Here is a 20900-nt window from a genome sequence, read left to right on the forward strand (position 1 = left end):
CCAATTTCAATACTTTTTTTTAAAAATCAATATCTTAACCAAAAACGAAAATTAAGTTGTTGACAATTATTTGTGACAAGTTTGGTTTGGGGCAGGGAGCGGGCCAGTTTTCATCAGAGAAACAAAAAAATGTTGACTGGCTTTCCTATAGTCCAGTTACTGCTAAATAAAGTCCTCCAACAACTGTAATATGCTCATCTCCTTACTAGTGTATAGAGTGACCATATGTTGTACTAAGATTCTCTTGCTTTTTTTTCCAGCGAGTCAGTATAGTTTTTGCAAGCCCAGAGGTTGGGAAGCCAATGTCTTACATTTTCACAATGTTTTGTCCAAGTTCCATAAAGTAAATACACGGTTAATATGAGTTAAATAGGCCAGGGACACTTCTTTGTGAAGAATCTGCGCAGCAGATCATGCTAGAGCTGTGAAAATGTCAGTTTTTGATAGAACTTTAGAGGCAGTGATTTATCATGTATTGCTGGCCATGCCCAAAATGTGCTGCTATTGGTAATGTCTTTCCAAACAAAAATAAGGCACAATAGGACTTCTGTAACATTTCTATGCTACCTTAATCTAGATGAGATGATTCTGTGCTGACTTCATTTTGGTCACTTTGTGCTTTACCTAGGAGTAAAACTAGGGTTATGTTTTTGGAAACCCATCTTATTAAACTGGATAATGCCATTGATCTATTTACAGTATAAGGTTGATATAGAGTTGTAACTAACATTAAGACTGATGCCCACTATACATTTAAAACTAAAAAGTGGCTTTGTAAAAATGGCATGGGTTTCCAACTCTACTGTGTCTCAGTCAGGGTGGAGATCCTTGTGAGGTGTCTTCAATTTAGCTCAAGATCACAGACTCATGACTATCCTATATTAGTTATTTTAGATAATATTTCTGATAATCTGATCATTTAAAGTTATTTCTTTAAAAAACACCCTTATAAGTTATGTCGTATTGAAAACAACTTTCTGGGTCACAAAAAAGAAAACGAAAAGATGAAATAGAATTAGCTGTACAAGCACAGAAGGGTTCTATACTTAAGTTTGTATGTCATGAAAACAATGAAGTTGATCAAGATCATCAGGTAACTGCTGAAGAAAATTTTTATGCAGATGAAGCTCAAGAAACTCAACAACACACAGAACAGTCATTTGAAAAGACGCAGACACAAAACAAGAAATTACAACAGTTGAAACTGTACTAGCATGGGATATAGATGACATTGGCACATGGCTGCAATCTTTAAACAATTAATTCCGTGCCATTATACTTGAGAAAGACCCTGGGAGAAAAAAAGGTCTTGAATATCCTAAAGACATTAGAGGTAGGAAATTCACAGAAAACAATTACTACAAAAGACTTTCTAATGATGAAATTGTCAACAGACGGTGCCTTGTGTACTCCAAATGCAAGGATGCTATATTTTGTTTCCCATGCAAGCTTTTCAATAGTTGCAATTTTAAGATAGCAACCATGGGTATTAATGATTGGAAAAACCTTAGTCACATATTACCGCAACATGAAAAGGCACAACACCACATTGAAAGTATGCACAAATGGTGTGAGCTGAGTGTAAGGTTAAAAAATCAGACAACTCTTGATGCCCAAAATCAAAGATTGCTGGAGTCAGAGAAGCAGCATTGCAACATGTGACCTCATAAAAGTCCTTGGATACTATCATATTTTCAATCTAGGGAGAGTCCATTCACATTTTTTTTGAGGCTACTCTGTGTGCATTTCAATAACTTCTTCCCACAACCAGTTTGTGAATTGAAATGACGTTATGTCATCTCTCAGCTATCTTAGCAATATAGGAACTGAAAGTAGGTAGATTTTAATACAACACCCTTTACACAAGGACCAATCTCACTGTCTTTATTCAAGCCCTTTTTGGGGGAAAAAATCCATCCTCCCACAATTCCATGAAGCTTTTCAATGATAATCCATCATAGAATCATATTATATATATTACTGCTGCTCCTTCATCTGGTCACTTAACATATTTTGTGACTGAGCTTTATTATGGCTGACTAGTCTCTCCACTTCAATTTATAAACACTTAGCAGAACCAGATCTTTCTATTTTCTTGAACGTCTATTATCTATTGTTGAATATCTATCAACAAACAATCTTGCTTTTAGAGGAAGCGTTGAGAAATTATTCCAGCCCAAAAATGGCAATTTTTTGGGCCTTGTACAACTGCTGGGAAAATTTGACACAGTGATGAGTGAACGTCTCCGAAGAGTAATTGAAAATGAAATACATGACCACTATTTGGGACCAAGAATTAAAAATGAACTGATCTTGCTAATGAGCGATAAAGTGAGAGACAAAATTGTTTTATTGGTTACTTTGGCAAAATATTTTGCTGTAATTCTAGATTGCACTCCGGTCATAAGTCATCAAGAACAGATGTCGTTAGTATTGAGATTTATTGACATTAGTGATTCAGCACAGATTACAGTTAAGGAATTATTTATCACATTTTTAGAAGTAGAGTACACTGCAGATTTTGGACTTCAAGCTCTCCTTGATGAACTAAAATGAATGGGATTGTCCATAATGAACATTAGAGGACAAGGCTATGATAATGGTGCCAATATGAGAGGATGCATTTCTGGCGTGCAAGCTAGTTTGCTGGCAGAAAATCCATGAGCCTTTTTTGTTCCATGTTCATGCCACAGCCTTAATTTGATGTGTGATATGGCCAAGTCTTCTGTGGAAGCTATTTCTTTTTTTGGTTTTCTGCAATGCATTTACGTGCCCTTTTCAGCTTCCACTCAACGGTGGCAAATATTCAAAGCACATGTCAATGATATTACCATTAAGCCTCTATTTGAGACACACTGGGAAAGCAGAGTAGAAAGTGCAAAAACATTGAGATATCAATCTGAGGAAGTTTACGAAGCACTGGTTGCTATTTCAGAAGAAGCCAGAGATCCAAAAGCTAAAAGTGAAGCACAGTCATTGGCCTCTGAAATATCCAGCTTCAAGATTCTAACATCTGTCGTAATCTGGTATGACATTCTTGTTAAAATCTCAAGTGTAAGCAAAATAATGCAGAGTCCAATGATGCAACTTGATTCAACACTTTACCTTACTAAACAACACACAAGACTTTTTTGTGAAGTACAGAGAAAATGGATTCAAAGAAGCACAAGTTACAGCAAGAGAGCTTGCACAGAACCAAAATTTCCCTGTCTGAACATGACACGAGTTTCAAGGAAAAAACGGCAAGCAGAATATGAAGGCGTAGAAGAGCCCATAGACGATCCAGAAAAGAAATTTGAGGTTGAATTTTTTAATGTTGTGATGGATAAAGCAATATCTGCCGTTGATGAAAGGCTTAATACCTTACAAGCACACCATGAACAGTTTGGATTTTTGTATGACATAACTAAATTCAACGAACTAGGAAAACAAGAGCAGCAAATGACGAAGTGCAAGAACCTAGAAGAACCTGAAGCACAGTGATAGTTTTGATTTAAATGGACTTGAACTGTATGAAGAATTGAGTATATTGTCATCAATGTTGCCATATGCAAAATCGGTGATGGACATTGTACAGTTTATTCATATCAGCAAACTTGTCGACATATATCCTAATGTGTACCTTGCCACTCGTATTCTACTGACAACTCCTGTAACAGTAGCATCAGGAGAATGGAGTTTCTCAAAACTAAAGCTCATTAAAAACTATCTCCGTTCTACAATGAGTCAGGAATGCTTGACTAGTCTTGCTATTCTTGCAATCGAAGAAGACATCACTTTTGTCTTTGTCAGACAATGACATTATTACTGATTTTGCAGCCAAAAAAGACAGAAAGATCTCTTTTAATTAAAAACAAATCCTTGTTTCAATACCTCTTCATAGAAATTTCCAATAAAATGTTGACAAATTAAAAACATTATATTATTTGCATCTTTTTGTCAATAAATCAGAATTTTTTCTATAGCGCTACTTCTTTCGTGCTAGTCCATCAGCATTACAGTGTGCTTAATTCAGTTAATAAATAAATGTTTTTAATAAAGTGCATGTGGCAAGTTTTCCAATACTGTAAGCTTATGTTTGTGTTGCTAAGAGCAAGTCAGGCATAGGGGCACCAGTTTAATAATCTCGCCTAGGACACCGTAATTCCTAAGGACGGCCTTGGCTAACTACTTAAGCTAAACGATCTGTTCCACCTTGCATTTTGCTGTGACACTTTAAGTACCTTTCCCAGACCTGAGGAGGAGCTGTGTAGTTCAAAAACTTGTTTCTCTCACTAACAGAAGTTGGTCCAATAAAAGATATTGCCTCACCCACCTTTCTCTCTAAAGTAGCCTTTTGCTTTCTTAGGGAGCCTTATCCAGACCCATTGAAGTCAATGAAAAGATACCTATGGACTTCAGTGGGCTTTGGATAAGGCTTTAAGACATTACTTCACCCAGCATATATCCCTTCTTTTTCCAAAGCCATATTGCTTTTTATTAAATAATAAACTATTATGAGAAAAGCTTTAATGTTATCATCATCCCTAGCAACTGAAATTTCATTATACACTTTATTTCTTGTATTAACAACCAGTTAGACCCTCCTACAAATATGAATCTCTTTCTTTTTTTCAGTGAAGCTAAAGCAGTTTATTTTGTGTCCACACCCTAGTGGATTGGATCAAGCCCAAGCACTTCAAGGTTGCATGTTTTCAAATTGATAGGGAAGCCCACTTATCAGAACAAGTATTAAATGAACATGTTTTGTCTATCTGATTTCTACTGTATATGGTCACTTATTTGCCCTAGAATCTGACTTTTGTGATGGCATTGTTGGAACATACTTCCTCTTCAAAGGAAAAATTATACGACATTGTCAAGGAAACATTAACAATGTTTACAGCTTGTTTTAATAACGTATCTAATTTATCTATTCTTTGACCTTTATGTTGATCAAGTTGAAACAGCTGCTTCCATAAAGTCACTTCCTCAGCTTTTTCAAATATAAAAATAGAGCCACTGCTCAAACACTTTATCTGAAACAAATCTTCATGTGGGAAGTTTTTAAAACAACCACATGCCATTAATTATCAAGATGTGTGAAAGACTTGGTTTTATTTTTAAAAGCATATTTACAGTATCTTTCTTATTGTCTCTTTAGCTGTGAAGGTTTTGGGTGTTATTGCTGTGTTCTAGTCTCTGCAGTCTTCCAAAAAAGAAATTGAATACAAGAGTGAAATTAAAATAAAATACACACACACAGATGTATTTTTCATTCATGTGAGAACACGCTTAGGACCTGATCCTTCAAACTGCTGCATGTGGGCAGACCTCTGTGCTTGCACTGAGCTCCAGTGAGGTCCACCAATGGGTCTCTGTACAGACTCGGTAAGTTGCCGGATCAGGAGCCTTATGCCCCCCCCTTCCCCACCACACACGCACCTTGAAGCATTGTGTAAGCCTCCATTGAAATCTATGATGCTCTATGCAGGCACAGAGATCCAGCTGCACCAGAACATGTTGCAGGCTCAGGGCCTTACTTCTTGGTTTTTAGCTCTACAGGGTGTTCCACTCTTGCATCTGATTCTTATTTTATGGAAGCACTGTTGGTTTAAGGAAATATTGATGTTATCTTCATGGTATAGAAATATTGCACCATGGCGCCAGTGTGGATGCCCTGGTCTATCAATGTGCTCTGATCGGCCTCCAGAAGTGTCCCACAATGCCTGTTCTAGCCACTCTGGTCATCACTTTGAACTCTACTGCCCTGTCCTCAGGTGACCAATTGTCAGACCCGCCCTTTAAATTCTCTGGGAATTTTGAAAATCCCCTTCCTGTTTTCTCAGCAAGGCGTGGAGTCCTCTCAGCAAATCTTTCCAGGTGACCATGGCTCCACGTGCCAGGCAATCCTCAGTATGGAGCAATGGCGAGGTGCTGGACCTCGTCCGTGTTTGGGGGGAGGAAGCTATCCAATCCCAGCTGCACTCCAGCTGTAGGAATTACTATACTTTTGGGCAGATATCAAGGGACATGACCGGGAAGCACTGCAGTGCAGGGTTAAAGTGAAGGAGCTGCAGAATGCCTACCACAAAGCCCACAAAACAAACTGCTGCTCCGGTGCTGCCCCCGCAACCTGCCGTTTTTACAAAGAGCTGGATGCAATACTTGGAGGTGAGCCCACCTCCACTCCAAAGATCACCATGGACACTTCAGAGCCCAGTTCAACAAGGCAGGAGGAGGAGGAGGAGGAAAGCGGGAGTGAGGGTGCTGAGGAGGAGGGAGACAGCCCGGCATCCCTAGATGCATTCAGCCAGGAGCTGTTTTCAAGCCAGGAGGAAGGTAGCCAGTTGCAGTGGACGGTGCTTGAGGAAGGACAAACACCAGAGGAGGTGCTTGGTAAGCAGCTTTTATTTTGGGAAGGAAGTTGTTCGGTTCAGGCTCTTGGAATGAGGAGGGTTAGGGCTGCATGCATGCCTAGATGCGGAATAGGGCATTGATGTGCTCTCTCACATCATACTAATCAGCCTAAGTGATCTCTTCAAAGGTCTCATGCAGAAGCTGGGCAATCCACTTGCACAGGTTCCTTGGCAGAGCTACTGTGCTCCTTGTCCCAGTAAAGCTAACATGTCCGTGCCACTGTGCTGTGAGGGGTGAGGGACCATTGCTGCACACAGGTAAGCTGCATATGGACCAGGGCAGAAGAGGCATTGTAGTAGAAGACCCTCCCTTGCTTCTCAGGTCACCAGCGAGATATCTTCAAGGACAAACTCCTGTGGAAACTGTGGGGAGAGTGTTCAGTACAGGAGCCCCCTGCAGCTGTTAGCTCTCCCCAAGGCACAGAACCCCAGAGGACAGTAGGGCCGTGAAACAATCAGTCCCCCTTGCCCCTGTGCTTACTCACCATTTTGGGGCTCCTGTGGATTATGTGCACTTGCTCTGGGACGGGCAATTTCTGCTATTGTGTACACTGTGCTTGTCTTTAAGTACGGCTGAATCATTGCTCTGTCTGGTGTGAACAATGCTGCTTCTGTTAAGTGTCGCATTTTGCAATGCGACCTTGAGATCCCAGCTGTCCTTGTTATCAACAGTCAAAAGACTCCAAAGAATCAGGAAGTGGCCATGTAGAAGCAAAGAGGTTATGCTGCATGAAGTAATGCAGCAGTCCCTTAATGAAAATCAAAAAGTGCAGGAGTGGCGGGAGAGAGAAAGAAGGGTCCACCAGCAGAATGCGGATCGCCGGCACTAAAGCACAGAGCAGCTGCTAAGCATCATGGAACCGCCAAGTGGACTCGATACAGGTGCTCATAGCAATGCAGGCACAGCACTTCTGTGCCGCGTTCCCTCCCCCCCCCGCCGCAGCCCTTGTTCCAAAACTCTTTCCCTTGTGCCCCCATGTCACCTCCAACCCACTTTCCCCAACATCCAGGTTCTTATTGCCACCAGCTGCCTCCAACATCTGTAGTTTCACCACCCAGCCCTGCACCCTGCAAACTATGACCCTTACCCACTGCACTCAACCCATGCACCACGCATTTTCGTCAGCCTGAAGTTCAGCACTCATTGCATGGCATTCCAGACAGGAAGGCTGAGTATGATAACAGGACATAGGCAAATCTGTAATTGTCCCGTTCCCCACCCCACCGCACCCCCTTCCCTCATCCCACACAACACAGAAGTGTCATGCCCTTTCTGTTTCCCAAGCAGTTGTGTTTCTTTTCAATAAATGAAAATTTTGGCTTTGAAAACATTCTTTATTATTGCATTAAGTAAGATACCGTAGCCCATGAAAGCCATAGGCACTGAAAATCAGTACATCATATGCAGCAAACACAGATTCCTACTAACATTGGAACCACTGCACTTTGCTCCCATGCAGGGCACCAAACATTACTGGTGGCTTTCAGCCTCAAATTGCTTCCTCAAGACATCCCTAAACCTTGCAGCCCCGCGCTGGGCCCCTCTAATAGCCGTGCTCTCTGGCTGTTCAAATTCAGCCTCCAGGTGTTGAACCTCCGAGATCCATGCCTGAATGAATCTTTCACCCTTCCCATCACAAATATTATGGAGGGTACAGCACGCAGATTTAACCATGAAGATGTTGTCATCGGCCAGGTCCAGCTTCCCATACAGACAGCACTAGCGGCCTTTTAAATGGCCAAAAGTACACTCCACAGTCATTCTGCACCGACTCAGCCTGTTGTTGAACCGCTCCTTGCTGCTGTCAAGGCTCCCTGTGTAGGGTTTCATGAGCCATGGCATTAAAGGGTAAGCAGGGTCTCCAAGGATCACAATGGGCATTTTGACTTCCCCTATGGTGATCTTCTGGTCTGGGAAGAAAATCCTGGCTTGCAGCTTCCTGAACAGGCCTGTGTTCCGAAAGATGCATGCGTCATGCACCTTTCCAGACCAGCCTGCGTTAATGTCAGTGAAACGCCCACAGTGATCCACAATTGCCTGGAGAACCATAAAGAAATACCCCTTCTGATGAACGTACTCGGAGGCTAGGTGGAATGGTGCCAGAATTGGATTATGCGTCCCATCTATCGCCCCTCTGCAATTAGTGAAACCCATTTGTGCAAAGCCAGCCACAATGTCATGCATGTTACCCCAGTGTGCTTGCAGCTGACAGTGTGAACACACTGCAGCGCTTTCCCTGCTGCGGTCTCCGAGGGCTGGTTTAACTCACAGCGCTCTACATCTGCAAGTGTAGCCATGCCCTTGGAGAGACTCAGCAATGCCCCCCGGACATGCCTGAACTTGTGCTCCCCAAGCACATGAACTGAGGGTATAAAACAGACAGAGTGGATTCATATTGGGCCCTTCTCCTGCCCCCACCTTCACTGCAAGCAACTAAGGACTTGTCTATACTGGCAATTTACAGCCCCATGAGCGCACCAAGTTTCAGTGCTGTAAAGCGCCAGTGTAAACAGTGCACCAGCACTCTCCGAGTGCTATGCTGCAACCACACAAGCCAAGTTAAAGAGCTGCTGCAGCAGCACTTTAGCTTTGCCAGTGTAGACTAGCCCTAAGACACTGAGAGGAAGACAAGAGTCCAACAGAGGAGATTGGCCCACATTTAAGGAACAAACCTGTATATTAAGGACTGCAATATCCAGTGCGGTGAGAAAAACTGCTTAATCTAGATGTTGCCCAGTCTAATAGAGTTGAGAGTTTAGACTGTGCTTATATTTTATTTTATTTTGGTAACCACTCTGACTTTTTGCCTATCACTTAATATTACTTAAAATCTACCTTTTATAGTCAATAAATGTGTTTAATTGTTTATCTTTACAGTGAGTTTGTATGAAGTGTGGGGCAAATCTACTCAGGTTGGCAAATGTTGGTGTATGTCCACTTTCCATTGTTGAAGTGGTGAACCAATTAATAAATCTGCACTGTCCATCTTGAACAGTGCAAGACGGTATATTACTGCGGTCCAGTGCTGGGCACTGGGGGGATTTGGCTGGTGCCTTTCTCTGTGTGATTCATGAGTGGCTCCGGGAGCACTCACGCAATCTAGCTGGGTATGTGGGGCTCCACATGCAGTTGTGCTGAGTGATCACAGCGCCTGGAGGGGTTTGCTGCTGGTCACTAGCAAGGCATTGTGAGAGACAGCCCAGGCTGGGGAGAATTCAGGGGGCCCAGTCCCAGGCTGCACCCCGGGGGAGCCCATCACAATTTCCATTTCTGAATTTCTGAGACTGTCAAGGTGTGTATGTGTGATCTTTACAGCCGAAAGGAAGCGTTTTACGTGTCTTGCTTTTTATTGATCTTGCTCCACTACCTTGCCTGATAAATTGCAGCAGTGTTTTGCTCTGCAAAGTGATATACGCGTATTCAGAAGTGGTTGTTACTTCCATTGCTGAAGAGGTTGGGGTGTATTTCATGTGCTATATGCTCATTCTCTTGGGAGAAGAGAAAATATCGGAGATCTGCATCTACAGATTGGACTCTTACTGAACTGACTAAATACCTTCCTTTTTTCCTGGGCTGAAAGTTAGCCTCTGAGTTGTAAACAAAATAAATTTGACATAAAAGCCACAGATGGAGCAAACAAGTGCAAAATCATGATGAACAATTACAAGTGCAGTAAAGATCTAAACGAAGGAGAGAGAGAGAATTAGCTTCATTGGGATCTAATGATGCTCTGCATCCGATGATGTGAGCTGTAGCTCACGAAAGCTTATGCTCAAATAAATTTGTTAGTCTCTAAGGTGCCACAAGTCCTCCTTTTCTTTTTCTGCTTTATTGTAGTTCACTATAGATGTTAACATGATTAAAACTATGGGGAAGGAATCTCGGCACCAAGACCCTATTTAGTCCCAAATCTTTTCTTTTATGCATTTTTACCTAATTTTTAATACTGTTAAAAATTATAGTGAAAGCTTGCATCTGTTATAATAGTGCTTATCCTGCTGCTTAGACAACATCTGACGTTGCACACTGAAAACAGCCTGACAAAAACCTTGTTCATTTTTTTCATAAATCAGATTTTGATTTTACATGGTCATGTCTGCTTAGCTAATATACCATAACAACAAATTAAAAATTCTTATCATTTCATGAGTTTGTTGCCTCAATGTTGTATCACTCTAGCCTTAACTACTTGATAGGTAAACAAGGTAAAGAATCATTGCATAACAAATAGATCTTTTGGTATATCTTGTGGTGTATCTACCTGTAGGGAGAGGGAGAATCTTTAAAACAAATTAAAAACAAAAACTGATACAAAAATGTATATCTCTTACTCACTCCAGCAAAAATCTTGAATGTTGTATACAATTAAAATTGAGAATTTATTACAGAAAATGTAAGACCTGATCTTGGGAGATGCTCAGCACCTCTTGAAACGTCCTGAATGCCATAAATTTCTTTGGAAGTCAGTGGTCATTGAGGGTTCTCAGCAACTCGGCATGGAAAATATGTTGTTTAGTAGTTAAGCATTGAAGCTCCAATCCTGCAAATTGCTCCGAAGTTTCCTCTGTCCCCATCCTAAACTCTGCCACCAATACCCTTTCCTACTCTCCACATAAAGGCCAGGAAATGCTCCATTACCACCCATCTTCCTTCCATCCACACTCTTGATTATCTGTTAGAGGCCTAGCTTAACCTCTCAGTATCAGCTGGAAGGGAGAGTAGGTAATGCATATGCATAAGGTGGCAGAATGAAAGTTAGTGTAGAGATGCTGGGTGTTTCCAGTCTGTACGTGGGAAGCATATGGGGGGACAGAGGAAAGGTTTATAATGGAACCTTAACTGAGAATTTCCTCAAAAAGAAAAGGAGGACTTGTGGCACCTTAGAGACTAACAAATTTATTTGAGCGCAAGCTTTCGTGAGCTACAGCTCACTTCATTGGATGCTACTTTGAAACCTGAGAATTTCCTGACTTTGTATTGTGTAAATTCTCAATTATAAGGTTCTAATAAATTTAATTTTAAAAGGAATAAATTATTAGCCTTATAGCAACATTAACATTTTTGTGTAGAGGAGTTTAAGCTACAGTGGGAAACATGAGCTTAGAATCTCTGTGAAAAGCAAATAAAACATGAGTGGACACGACTCCAGTGTTTGCAAACAGACATAGTATTTAGTCAGAAAATAAGCTCACCATTAAGGAATTCTTGAATTTGTCAAATTAAGCAGGACTGACAGAACAAGCGTACAGCTGGAAAAGCTTCTGTGACAACTGTACACAACTTGCTCTTCAAGGCTTTGTACAGCGTATCTGCTTTTAGAGGAGTGCATGAAAAAACTGAGGAATAGCGAAAACATTAGTTGTATGCACTAGTATTAAACAAATGTTACATGCCAGTTAAGGAATTTATATAGAGAGGTTGCAAGAGGGTCTAGAATCTAATTTCCTAGCATTCCCAGGTGACTGTTCTGGCAGTTGTGAAGCACTGCCAGATCAGAAAAGTTTTATTTTATTTTATGTTATTTTATTTTAACTCAGAACTCTATGTAAAATATTTATTGCTTTTACTTGTCATTAGGAAGAATAGCTTTCTAAACTAGTGCAAACTTTGCCATTAAATCCCTGCCAGCCCCTTCTGGTGATATGAGTAGTGCATAAGACACCATGGAGTATTTTGCTAAAAATACTGGCAGTGTAGATTACTAATTGTTCCTACAGTTTCACATGGGAAAATGCTTGAGCAGTTTGTTCTTTAGGAAAGAGGCCCAGAGATGTCAAGTGAACTTTGTGTCTCTCTGTTATACTGACAATACATCAGTACTCAAGGAATTGCAAAGTACTTTTCACAGAAGTCTCTCCGTATAATAAATAAATAGTACACGCTCAGAAATTCATTTGTTTAACCTCTGATGTACAGAATCCGATGAAGTGAGCTGTATCTCACGAAAGCTTATGCTCTAATAAATTTGTTAGTCTCTAAGGTGCCACAAGTACTCCTTTTCTTTTTGCGAATACAGACTAACACGGCTGCTACTCTGAAACCAGAAAACTTAGGGCAGCCCATAGGATTTGCTTGGCTGGATCAGACTTTTGGGTCATCTAATTAAGCATCCCACATCAGAAAGTAATTAATATCTGATTCTTCAGAAAGTAACCTCCTCTGCCCATAAAATACCGAGCTTTTTTGTGCAGTGCTTTATGTGGGTGTAGGATAGGGAATTCTTTCCTGATACCAACAGATGATCATTTTATCCCCTGAGGCGGGAGTTTTGATTTCTTTAATTTATCTTCTCTCACAGAGTGATCATGAATTCATCCAGCATCTTTCAAAACCATCTGTTAGACCAGGTTGTCACCTTTTTCTGCCTGCTTTGGCTGGGACAAAGCAGCTGAAAACAACTGAAGATTCCTCTGGTGTGAAGGGATCCTCGGGGGCATAGAGCCTGCATATCTAGCTTTATGCCCTTCCCCTTCCTGGCTCCTGGCATAGTAGGCAATACTGGAGAAAAGAGATATGGCAAGAGTGACTCTGTGCTCCAGCATATCCTAGCTACCAAAATGTCCATTAGGCCTGTGGACAGCCAGGCATAACTCTGAGCAGCCCTGAGGCATCCGTAATTTATGCCAAAAACTGTTTCGGCCCCAGGGTTGGCCCCAAGAACAAAGAGGTACAAAAATGACTGAGATCCAGTTTTACCCCACTCTCCATTTCCATATGCACCAAACACTTCTCTGCCCCAGCTGAGATCTTGCCCATAGTGCTTGAGCTTTACTTATTATACTTACACTATATGTATAGCAGTAAATTCCACAGGTTGTCTGTGTACTGTGTTGTGATGCTCTCCTCAGGGCAGCCCAGAACTATAAGCCATTGTGTTACCCCTCTGCCTTAACAAGAGTGAGCTTTGCTAGAGATTACACTGTGTGTCAGCTTCCTGCCATATTAGTCTGTCTGTTTTACCAGCAAACTCCTCAAGACTCTGCCAGTCTAAACCTTGCTTTGCAAATAGTAATCAGTGAACCCGAGTTCCCCAGAGATGTCTCTCTGTACTCTCCAGTACCTGTCACTGAGCACTCACAGAAATTATTAAATTTACTGCCTCCAGAGAAACAGTATACAGTCAGGTTTCAGAGTGATAGCTGTTTTAGTCTTCAGAGTAGCAGCTGTGTTAGTCTGTATTCTCAAAAAGAAAAGGAGTACTTGTGGCACCTTAGAGACTAACAAATTTATTAGAGCATAAGCTTTCGTGAGCTACAGCTCAATGCATCCGATGAAGTGAGCTGTAGGTCACGAAAGCTTATGCTGTAATAAAGTTGTTAGTCTCTAAGGTGCCACAAGTACTCCTTTTCTTTCTGTGTTAGTCTGTATCAGCAAAACAGTGAGGAGTCCTTGTGGCACCTTAGAGACTAACAAATTTATTTGGGCATAAGCTTTCATAGGCTAAAACCCACTTCATCAGATGTATGGAGTGAAAAATACAGTAAACAGTATATATATTGCAGTACATGAAAAGATGAGAGTTGCCTTACCAAGTTGGGGGTCAGTGCAAATGAGGCCAATTCAATTAAAGTGGACGTTGCCCATTCCCAACAGTTGACAAGAAGGTGTGAGTATCAACAGAGGGAAAATTACTTTTTGTAGTGACCCAGGCACTCCCAGTCTTTATTCAGGCCTAATTTGATGGTGTTCATTTTACAAATTAATTCCAGTTCTGCAGTTTGTCATTGAAGTCTATTTTTGAAGTTTTTTTTGTTAAAGAATTGCCACTTTTAAGTCTGTTATTGAGTGTCCAGGGAGATTGAAGTGCTTTCCTACTGGTTTTTGAATGTTACAATTCTTGACGTCTGATTTGTGTCCATTTATTCTTTTGCGTAGAGACTGTCCGTTTTGGCCAATGTACATGGCAGAGGAGCATTGCTGGCACATGATGGCATATATCACATTGGTAGATGTGCAGGTGAATGAGCCTCTGATGGTGTGGCTGATGTGGTTAGGTCCTATGATGGTGTCCCTTGAATAAATATGTGGACAGAGTTGGCAACGGGGTTTATTGCAGGGATTGGTTCCTGAGTTAGTGTTTTTGTTGTGTGGTGTGTAGTTGCTGGTGAGTATTTGCTTCAGGTTGGGGGGCTGTCTGTAAGCAAGGACTGGCCTGTCTCCCAAGATCTGTGAGAGTGAGGGATTGTCCTTCAGGATAGGTTGTAGATCCTTGATGATGCGCTGGAGAGGTTTTAGTTGGGGGCTGCAGGTGACGGCTAGTGGCGTTCTGTTACTTTCTTTGTTGGGCCTGTCCTGTCATAGGTGACTTCTGGGTACTCTTCTGGCTCTGTCAATCTGTTTCTTCACTTCACCAGATGGGTATTACAGTTTTAAGAATGCTTGATAGAGATCCTGTAGGTGTTTGTCTCTGTCTGAGGGATTGGAGCAAATGTGGTTTTATCTTAGAGCTTAGCTGTAGACAATGGATCGTGTGATGTGGTCTGGATGAAAGCTGGAGGCATGTAGGTAAGTATAGTGGTCAGTAGGTTTCCGGTATAGGGTGGTGGTTATGTGACCATCATTTATTTGCACTGTAGTATCCAGGAAGTGGATCTCTTGTGTGGGCAATCCAGGCTGAGGTTGATGATGGGGTGGAAATTGTTGAAATCCTGCTGGAATTCCTCAAGGGCCTCCTTCCCGTGGGTCCAGATGATGAAGATGTCATCAATGTAGCACAAGTAGAGTAGGGGCGCTAGGGGACAAGAGCTGAGGAAGTATTGTTCTAAGTCAGCCATAAAAATGTTGGCATACTTGGGGCCATGCGGGTACCCATAGCAGTGCTGCTGACTTGAAGGTATAAATTGCCCCAAATCTGAAATAGTGGGTGAGGACAAAGTCACAAAGTTCAGCCACCAGGTTTGCCGTGACATTATCGGGGATACTGTTCCTGAAGGCTTGTAGTCCATTTTTATGTGGAATATTGGGGTAGAGAACTTTTTTGTTAGTCTCTAAGGTGCCACAAGGACTTCTCATTGTTTCTACATCCATAGTTGCTAGGATGGTGTTTTCTGGAAGATCACCAATGGATTGTAGTTTTCTCAGGAAGTCAGTGGTGTGTACAGTCATTTGGTTTAACTGAGGACTCACATTTAATTCAGCATGACAGCACTAAAAGGGTTTATAGTAAAATTAAAAATAAGTTTATTAACAAAGAATAGAAATGTAAGTGATACTAAGCAGAGGTAAGAGAAACAGAAAATGGTTACAAACAAAACGAAAAAAACCCACATGCTTTCTACCCAGTGTCTAAGTCTTAACTTTAGCAAACTATATATTTCTCTAAACAGTTTCTCACTTACAGCAAGTTAGCAGCAGTTCCTGCCCTTCAGGCCAGGAAGATCACCCATTCACATGCTCAGAGGTGCTGAGTGATAGATAATTAAAGGGTTCTCTTACTTTCTTTTCATAGTCCAGTAAGATTTTGAAAAATATTCTTTAAAAAGTAAACCCAGATAAAGTTCCTCTCCCCTGCTGGGTTGTAGACGCCATGCTGTCTTCCTCATCCTGTGGTCAACTTTTTTTTCAATTGGCTTAATCACTTTGTTTACTTTAGATGTAATTGTACTTCCAGTGTCTCTGGCCTCACCTTGCTCAATTAACTTTGGAGACACAGGCAAACAGCTGAAACAACTTCCCTTTGTCTAGGGCAGGCTTGATTTATGACTCCTAAACACATTTTAAGAATATATTTCCAACATGCATATTGTATTCTTTATATACAACCTGTACATACATCATGCATTGATATTCTTGCCCAGTGTGTCACCAGTTTACATATGATACCTTAGAAGATACCTTTTGGACACATATTATGACAACAGTGTGTGTCAGGCCTGATATGAATTACAATATAGTTGGCCCTCTGCCAGTGGGCATTGAGGGGCTCTTAGCATTTCATTTTATTTGTTCTAAATTTTCTCCCTGTTAATTTTGTTGAGTGTCTCCATGTTCTCATAGTATGGACCAGCCTAAAAAGGAGAGAGACTGATGAATGTTCAGTATGAACTTCATAATTTTGAATGTCACCGTGAAATCCCTTCCCCAACTCTTCTCCTTTCCAGGCTCCATAATTCTAGTTGTGACATGCTGATATGAAATATACTTCATATTTCCAACTACTTTAATATTCCATGAAAAATGCCTTTGAAATAGGAATTTCTCCAACTATTCTTCTTCACAACTCAACACCCTATTTAACTGCCCCCTCTGCCTTCTGTTTGTTAAAGAGCTTATATGCAGTGTTGTTGTAGCCGTGTTGGTTCAAAGATTAGAGAGACAGGGTGGGTGAGGGAATATCTTTAATTGGACCAACTTCTGTTGGTGAGAGAGACAAGCTCAGAGCTCTTCTTCATGTCTGGGAAACATACTAGTGTCACAGCTAAACACAAGGTGGAACAAATTGTTTAGCATAAGATTTCAGGGAACCATCCAAGATGAAAGGTTTCAGAGTGGTAGACTTGTTAATCTGTATCAGTAAAAAAAACGAGGAGTACTTATGGCACCTTAGAGACTAACAAATTTATTTGGGCATAAGCTTTCATGGGCTAAAACCCACTTCATTGGATGCATGCAGTGGAAAATACAGAAGGAAGATATATATACACAGAGAACGTGAAAAAATGGGTGTTGCCATATCAACTGTAAAAAGACTAATCAATTAAGGTGGGCTATTATTAGCAGGAGAAAAACTTTTGCAGTGATAATCAGGATGGCCCATTTCAAACAGTTGACAAGAAGGAGTAACAGTAAGAGAAAAATTAGCATGGGGAAATAGTTTTTACTTTGTGTATAACGACCCATCCACACCCAGTCTTTTTTCAAGCCTAATTTAATGGTGTCCAGTTTGCAAATTAATTCCAATTCAGCAGTTTCTTGTTGGAGTGTGTTTTTGAAGTTTTTTTGTTGGAGAATTGCGACTTTTAGGTCTGAAATTGAGTGACCAGGGAGATTGGAGTGTTCTCCGACTGGTTTTTGCATGTTATAATCCTTGACATCTGATTTGTGTCCATTTATTCTTTTGCACAGAGATTGTCTGGTTTGGCCAATGTACATAGTAGAGGGGCATTGCTGGCACCTGATGGCATATATCACATTGGTAGATGTGCAGGTGAACGAGCCTCTGATGGTGTGGCTGATGTGATTAGGCCCTATGATGATGTCCCCTGAATAGATATGTGGACACAGTTGGCAATGGGCTTTGTTGCAAGGATAGGTTTCTGGGTTAGTGTTTTTGTTGTGTGCTGTGTGATTGTTGGTGAGTATTTGCTTCAGGTTGGCGGGCTGTCTGTAAGTGAGGACTGGCTTGTCTCCCAAGATCTGTGAGAGTGAGGTATCGTCTTTCAGGATAGGTTGTAGATCCTTGATGATGCACTGGAGAGGTTTTAGTTGGGGGCTGCAGGTGACGGCTAGTGGCGTTCTGTTACTTTCTTTGTTGGGCCTGTCCTGTCGTAGGTGACTTCTGGGTACTCTTCTGGCTCTGTCAATCTGTTTCTTCACTTCACCAGTTTATTGTAGTTGTAGGAATGCATGATAGAGATCTTGTAGGTGTTTGTCTCTGTCTGAGGGATTGGAGCAAATGCGGTTGTATCTTAGAGTTTGGCTGTAGACAATGGATCGTGTGATGTGGTCTGGATGAAAGTGAAGTGACCCATTAACACCCCTCCAGGAGGGAAAGGAAGTGGGAGGGGAAGGCAGCTGTGGGGGGTGGGGGAGTTGTTAGTGGGTTATAGATTGTTGTAATACATCATAAATCCAGTTTCTTTATTCAGTCCGTGATTTAGCAAAGTTATGAATTTAAGCTTCCAACCTTATCTTTTGAAGGTGTTGTTCAGGTTTCCTTTGAGGAGGAGGACTTATAGGTCAGATATAAAGTGATCGCTTCACCTGCAGGTGAAGATGCTCTCTTTAATAAACTTGCATACTCTTCCTGTGGTAGCAGTGTCCCTTGCAAGGGGTGTACCTGCTCTGCTGCTGTCTGTTATGCCAAGTACTCCTTCCTCATTCTTGCCTCTTGTACCAGGTGTGTCATGAGGTTGGTTCCATGGTGATTTTAGTAAAACATCAGCAAATCAAAGAAGCTGAGCTGAGCTGATGGAGTTAAGACCCAGGAGCCAAACAGTTAAAGTATTTGGAAGAGCCTCATGAGCATGTTAAATAATAAAGAAATAGAGACTCACATGAGCACAACATGCTTCCTCTCTTCCAACCCCCCCTCGTCCCCCCCCCAAAATAAAACACTGCTCAGACACACTCTGATGCTTAGTCTGCATGTTCCTGGCCGGACACACTTGGCCTGGAGCCATAGGTGTGATGATGCTGTCTGTGGCAAGCTTCTCTCAGAGTTCTGTGCAGAGCAGAAATCCAAGGGGCTTTTTGAGCTGAAATCTGAGCAGGAGTTAATGATGGTAAAAAGATCGGCTCCAGCTGAGGCCTGTCCATGGATTCTACTGTATAGCCACAACAAAGTGGAGTTGAGAGCAGCACCACTCCTAAGAGAGTTCTGGTGGAGGTAGAGACTGGGCAACTGTGCAATGTGGAATGCCAGAGGACTGAAGGGAGTCCTTTTCTGCAGATAGATCTTTGAATCTGCTGAGTTTACGGGCCTCCTCTGTGAGTTGCCACAATCTCCTCCACACTGAGAGAAGGATCAGAAATGCTAAAACAGCTGAGCTTTCTAATCCTTCTGCAGGACTGTTTGAGGGAGTATGGCATCTAACAGTAAACCAGTAGATGCACAAACCATGTCCTCTGTTGGAAAAGCTTACTGCAACAGTGAGTGCAACAGTGAGGAATTTCTGATTTATTGTGAGGATAACGTCACTCAAATTTGGAGGAAACTACCTCCATGGAAGCAGGACAGTTTCTGTGGGAGACAAATATGAGGGCTTCTCTGTGGTTGTTGTGGCAGGGACACTCACTGAGGTTCTGGATGTTCTTGGGGAGCTTTAGGCTAGCACTTTACGCCTTTTTACCTCTCATCTAATAAAATCTAGTGGGAACAAAATACATTCCATACATTTTATTGGACCCAGTGCACTTAAAACTGTAGTTTAAAAATCAGTTTAACAAATACTTAAAACTCAGTTTTGTATTAATACAGTGTCCTCTTTTAAAGAAGAAAATGATTAAATGCACTAAGACTGAGTTTGATCCCCTCTCTGTAAGTGCACATGGCCAATTAAACCGTGTTGTGCCCACTTACATCACATCTGAATTTGACCCAGTGAGTGGGAATATTGTAATTCCTACATCTCTGTGTTAAGTGTCTAAAAATATTTCGACACTTAACTCCCATTGAAATAAATGGGAATTAGGTGGCCAAATACCTTTGAAGATCAGGGACTACATGCTTGTGTTTTTCCTAAAACACATAAATAGAGGTGGACTCACACATATTGTCTTCCCATAAATCATTTCCCTGCCATTAATGTTATTCTCCAGATTAAAACAAAATAAACAAAGAACGCTGTAACTTTTTAATGTTAAAATTTCTCCAATACGTGGGGACCAACTAATTGCTTTCTGCTCCCCTATCCTCTTCTTAATACAGGCGCAAAGGACAACCCATATTGTATAAAGAAGAATGTCAGTATGCATGTGCATGTTGACTGTTGGAGCTTTTGGTTATTTTGAGCCTGATCCAGTGAGGTATTGAGTGCCTCTTGCAAAGTATGGAATGCATTCAGTTCGTATTATTTAGCATTTCACAGGATTTAGCCCTATGACCAAGATCTTCAGAAGTGACTAAATATTTTGGGTGCCCAACTTTATAAAGGAGCCTGATTTTCAGAGGGTGTGTGCTCAGCATTTTCTGAAAATCAGACCCCATTAAGACATTTGACATTGGGCACTTAAAATCGCTAGTTACTTTTTACAGTTTTTTTCCTAAGAGTGTAAACAGCATGACTATGAAAAAAAAAATGTTACATTAATCTCACTATATACATGTCCTTGATTGCAGTGTGCATCAAGAGCAAAGTTCATCCCTGTGCAGAGTCCTAGCGCAAAGCTTATGTAGTAGTTAAGACTTCAAAATAATGCTTCAGTTAGATTTAACTAGTGTGTAGGTCTTGGGCTGTGTCTCAGTTCAAGGGCGAATTCCACCCTGAGTGCAGATTTTTTTGTTACTGTAAACAATGCAAGTGTTACATGCAATCCGGAGTGATTTGAAGCTACTGGAAGAAATTCATTTAGAATATATTGGAAGAGGGCCATTGTGATGTGGAGAACATGCTGCCAAAGTACTGACTGGAAGCATTTCCACACCGTGTCATCTGCCTTACTTTCTGCGAGTTTACATCTATTTCTTCTTATCTTTACAGAAAGTGCTGACGGGGGTAGATGATCTGCAGCAAGTGAAGGCCCTAGAGATGCGTGTGGACACAAGAGAGAACAGCTTGGGAAACTTTGGTGAGAAAACACTTCATCCTGTACTTAATCTCTTACTCTTTTATTTATTTTGG

General features: G+C 41.4%; 1 protein-coding gene across 15 annotated transcripts in view; it reads left to right on the forward strand.

Moving 5' to 3' along the window:
- LRRC56 (leucine rich repeat containing 56) overlaps positions 1–20900 on the forward strand; it is a 137666-nt gene that overhangs the window by 58695 nt on the left and 58071 nt on the right. For 14 of the 15 annotated variants that reach the window (XM_043515853.1, XM_043515855.1, XM_043515852.1 and 11 more), the window contains one exon: positions 20760–20847. In XM_043515853.1, the coding sequence (XP_043371788.1) occupies positions 20760–20847 (88 nt within the window). Of the gene's footprint in view, positions 1–7029; positions 7281–20759; positions 20848–20900 lie in introns of those variants that run through there. The other variant, XM_043515857.1, reaches the window with a different exon arrangement.

The sequence above is a fragment of the Dermochelys coriacea genome, chromosome 6 (genome assembly GCF_009764565.3).
Source record: "Dermochelys coriacea isolate rDerCor1 chromosome 6, rDerCor1.pri.v4, whole genome shotgun sequence".
NCBI lineage: Eukaryota > Metazoa > Chordata > Testudines > Dermochelyidae > Dermochelys > Dermochelys coriacea.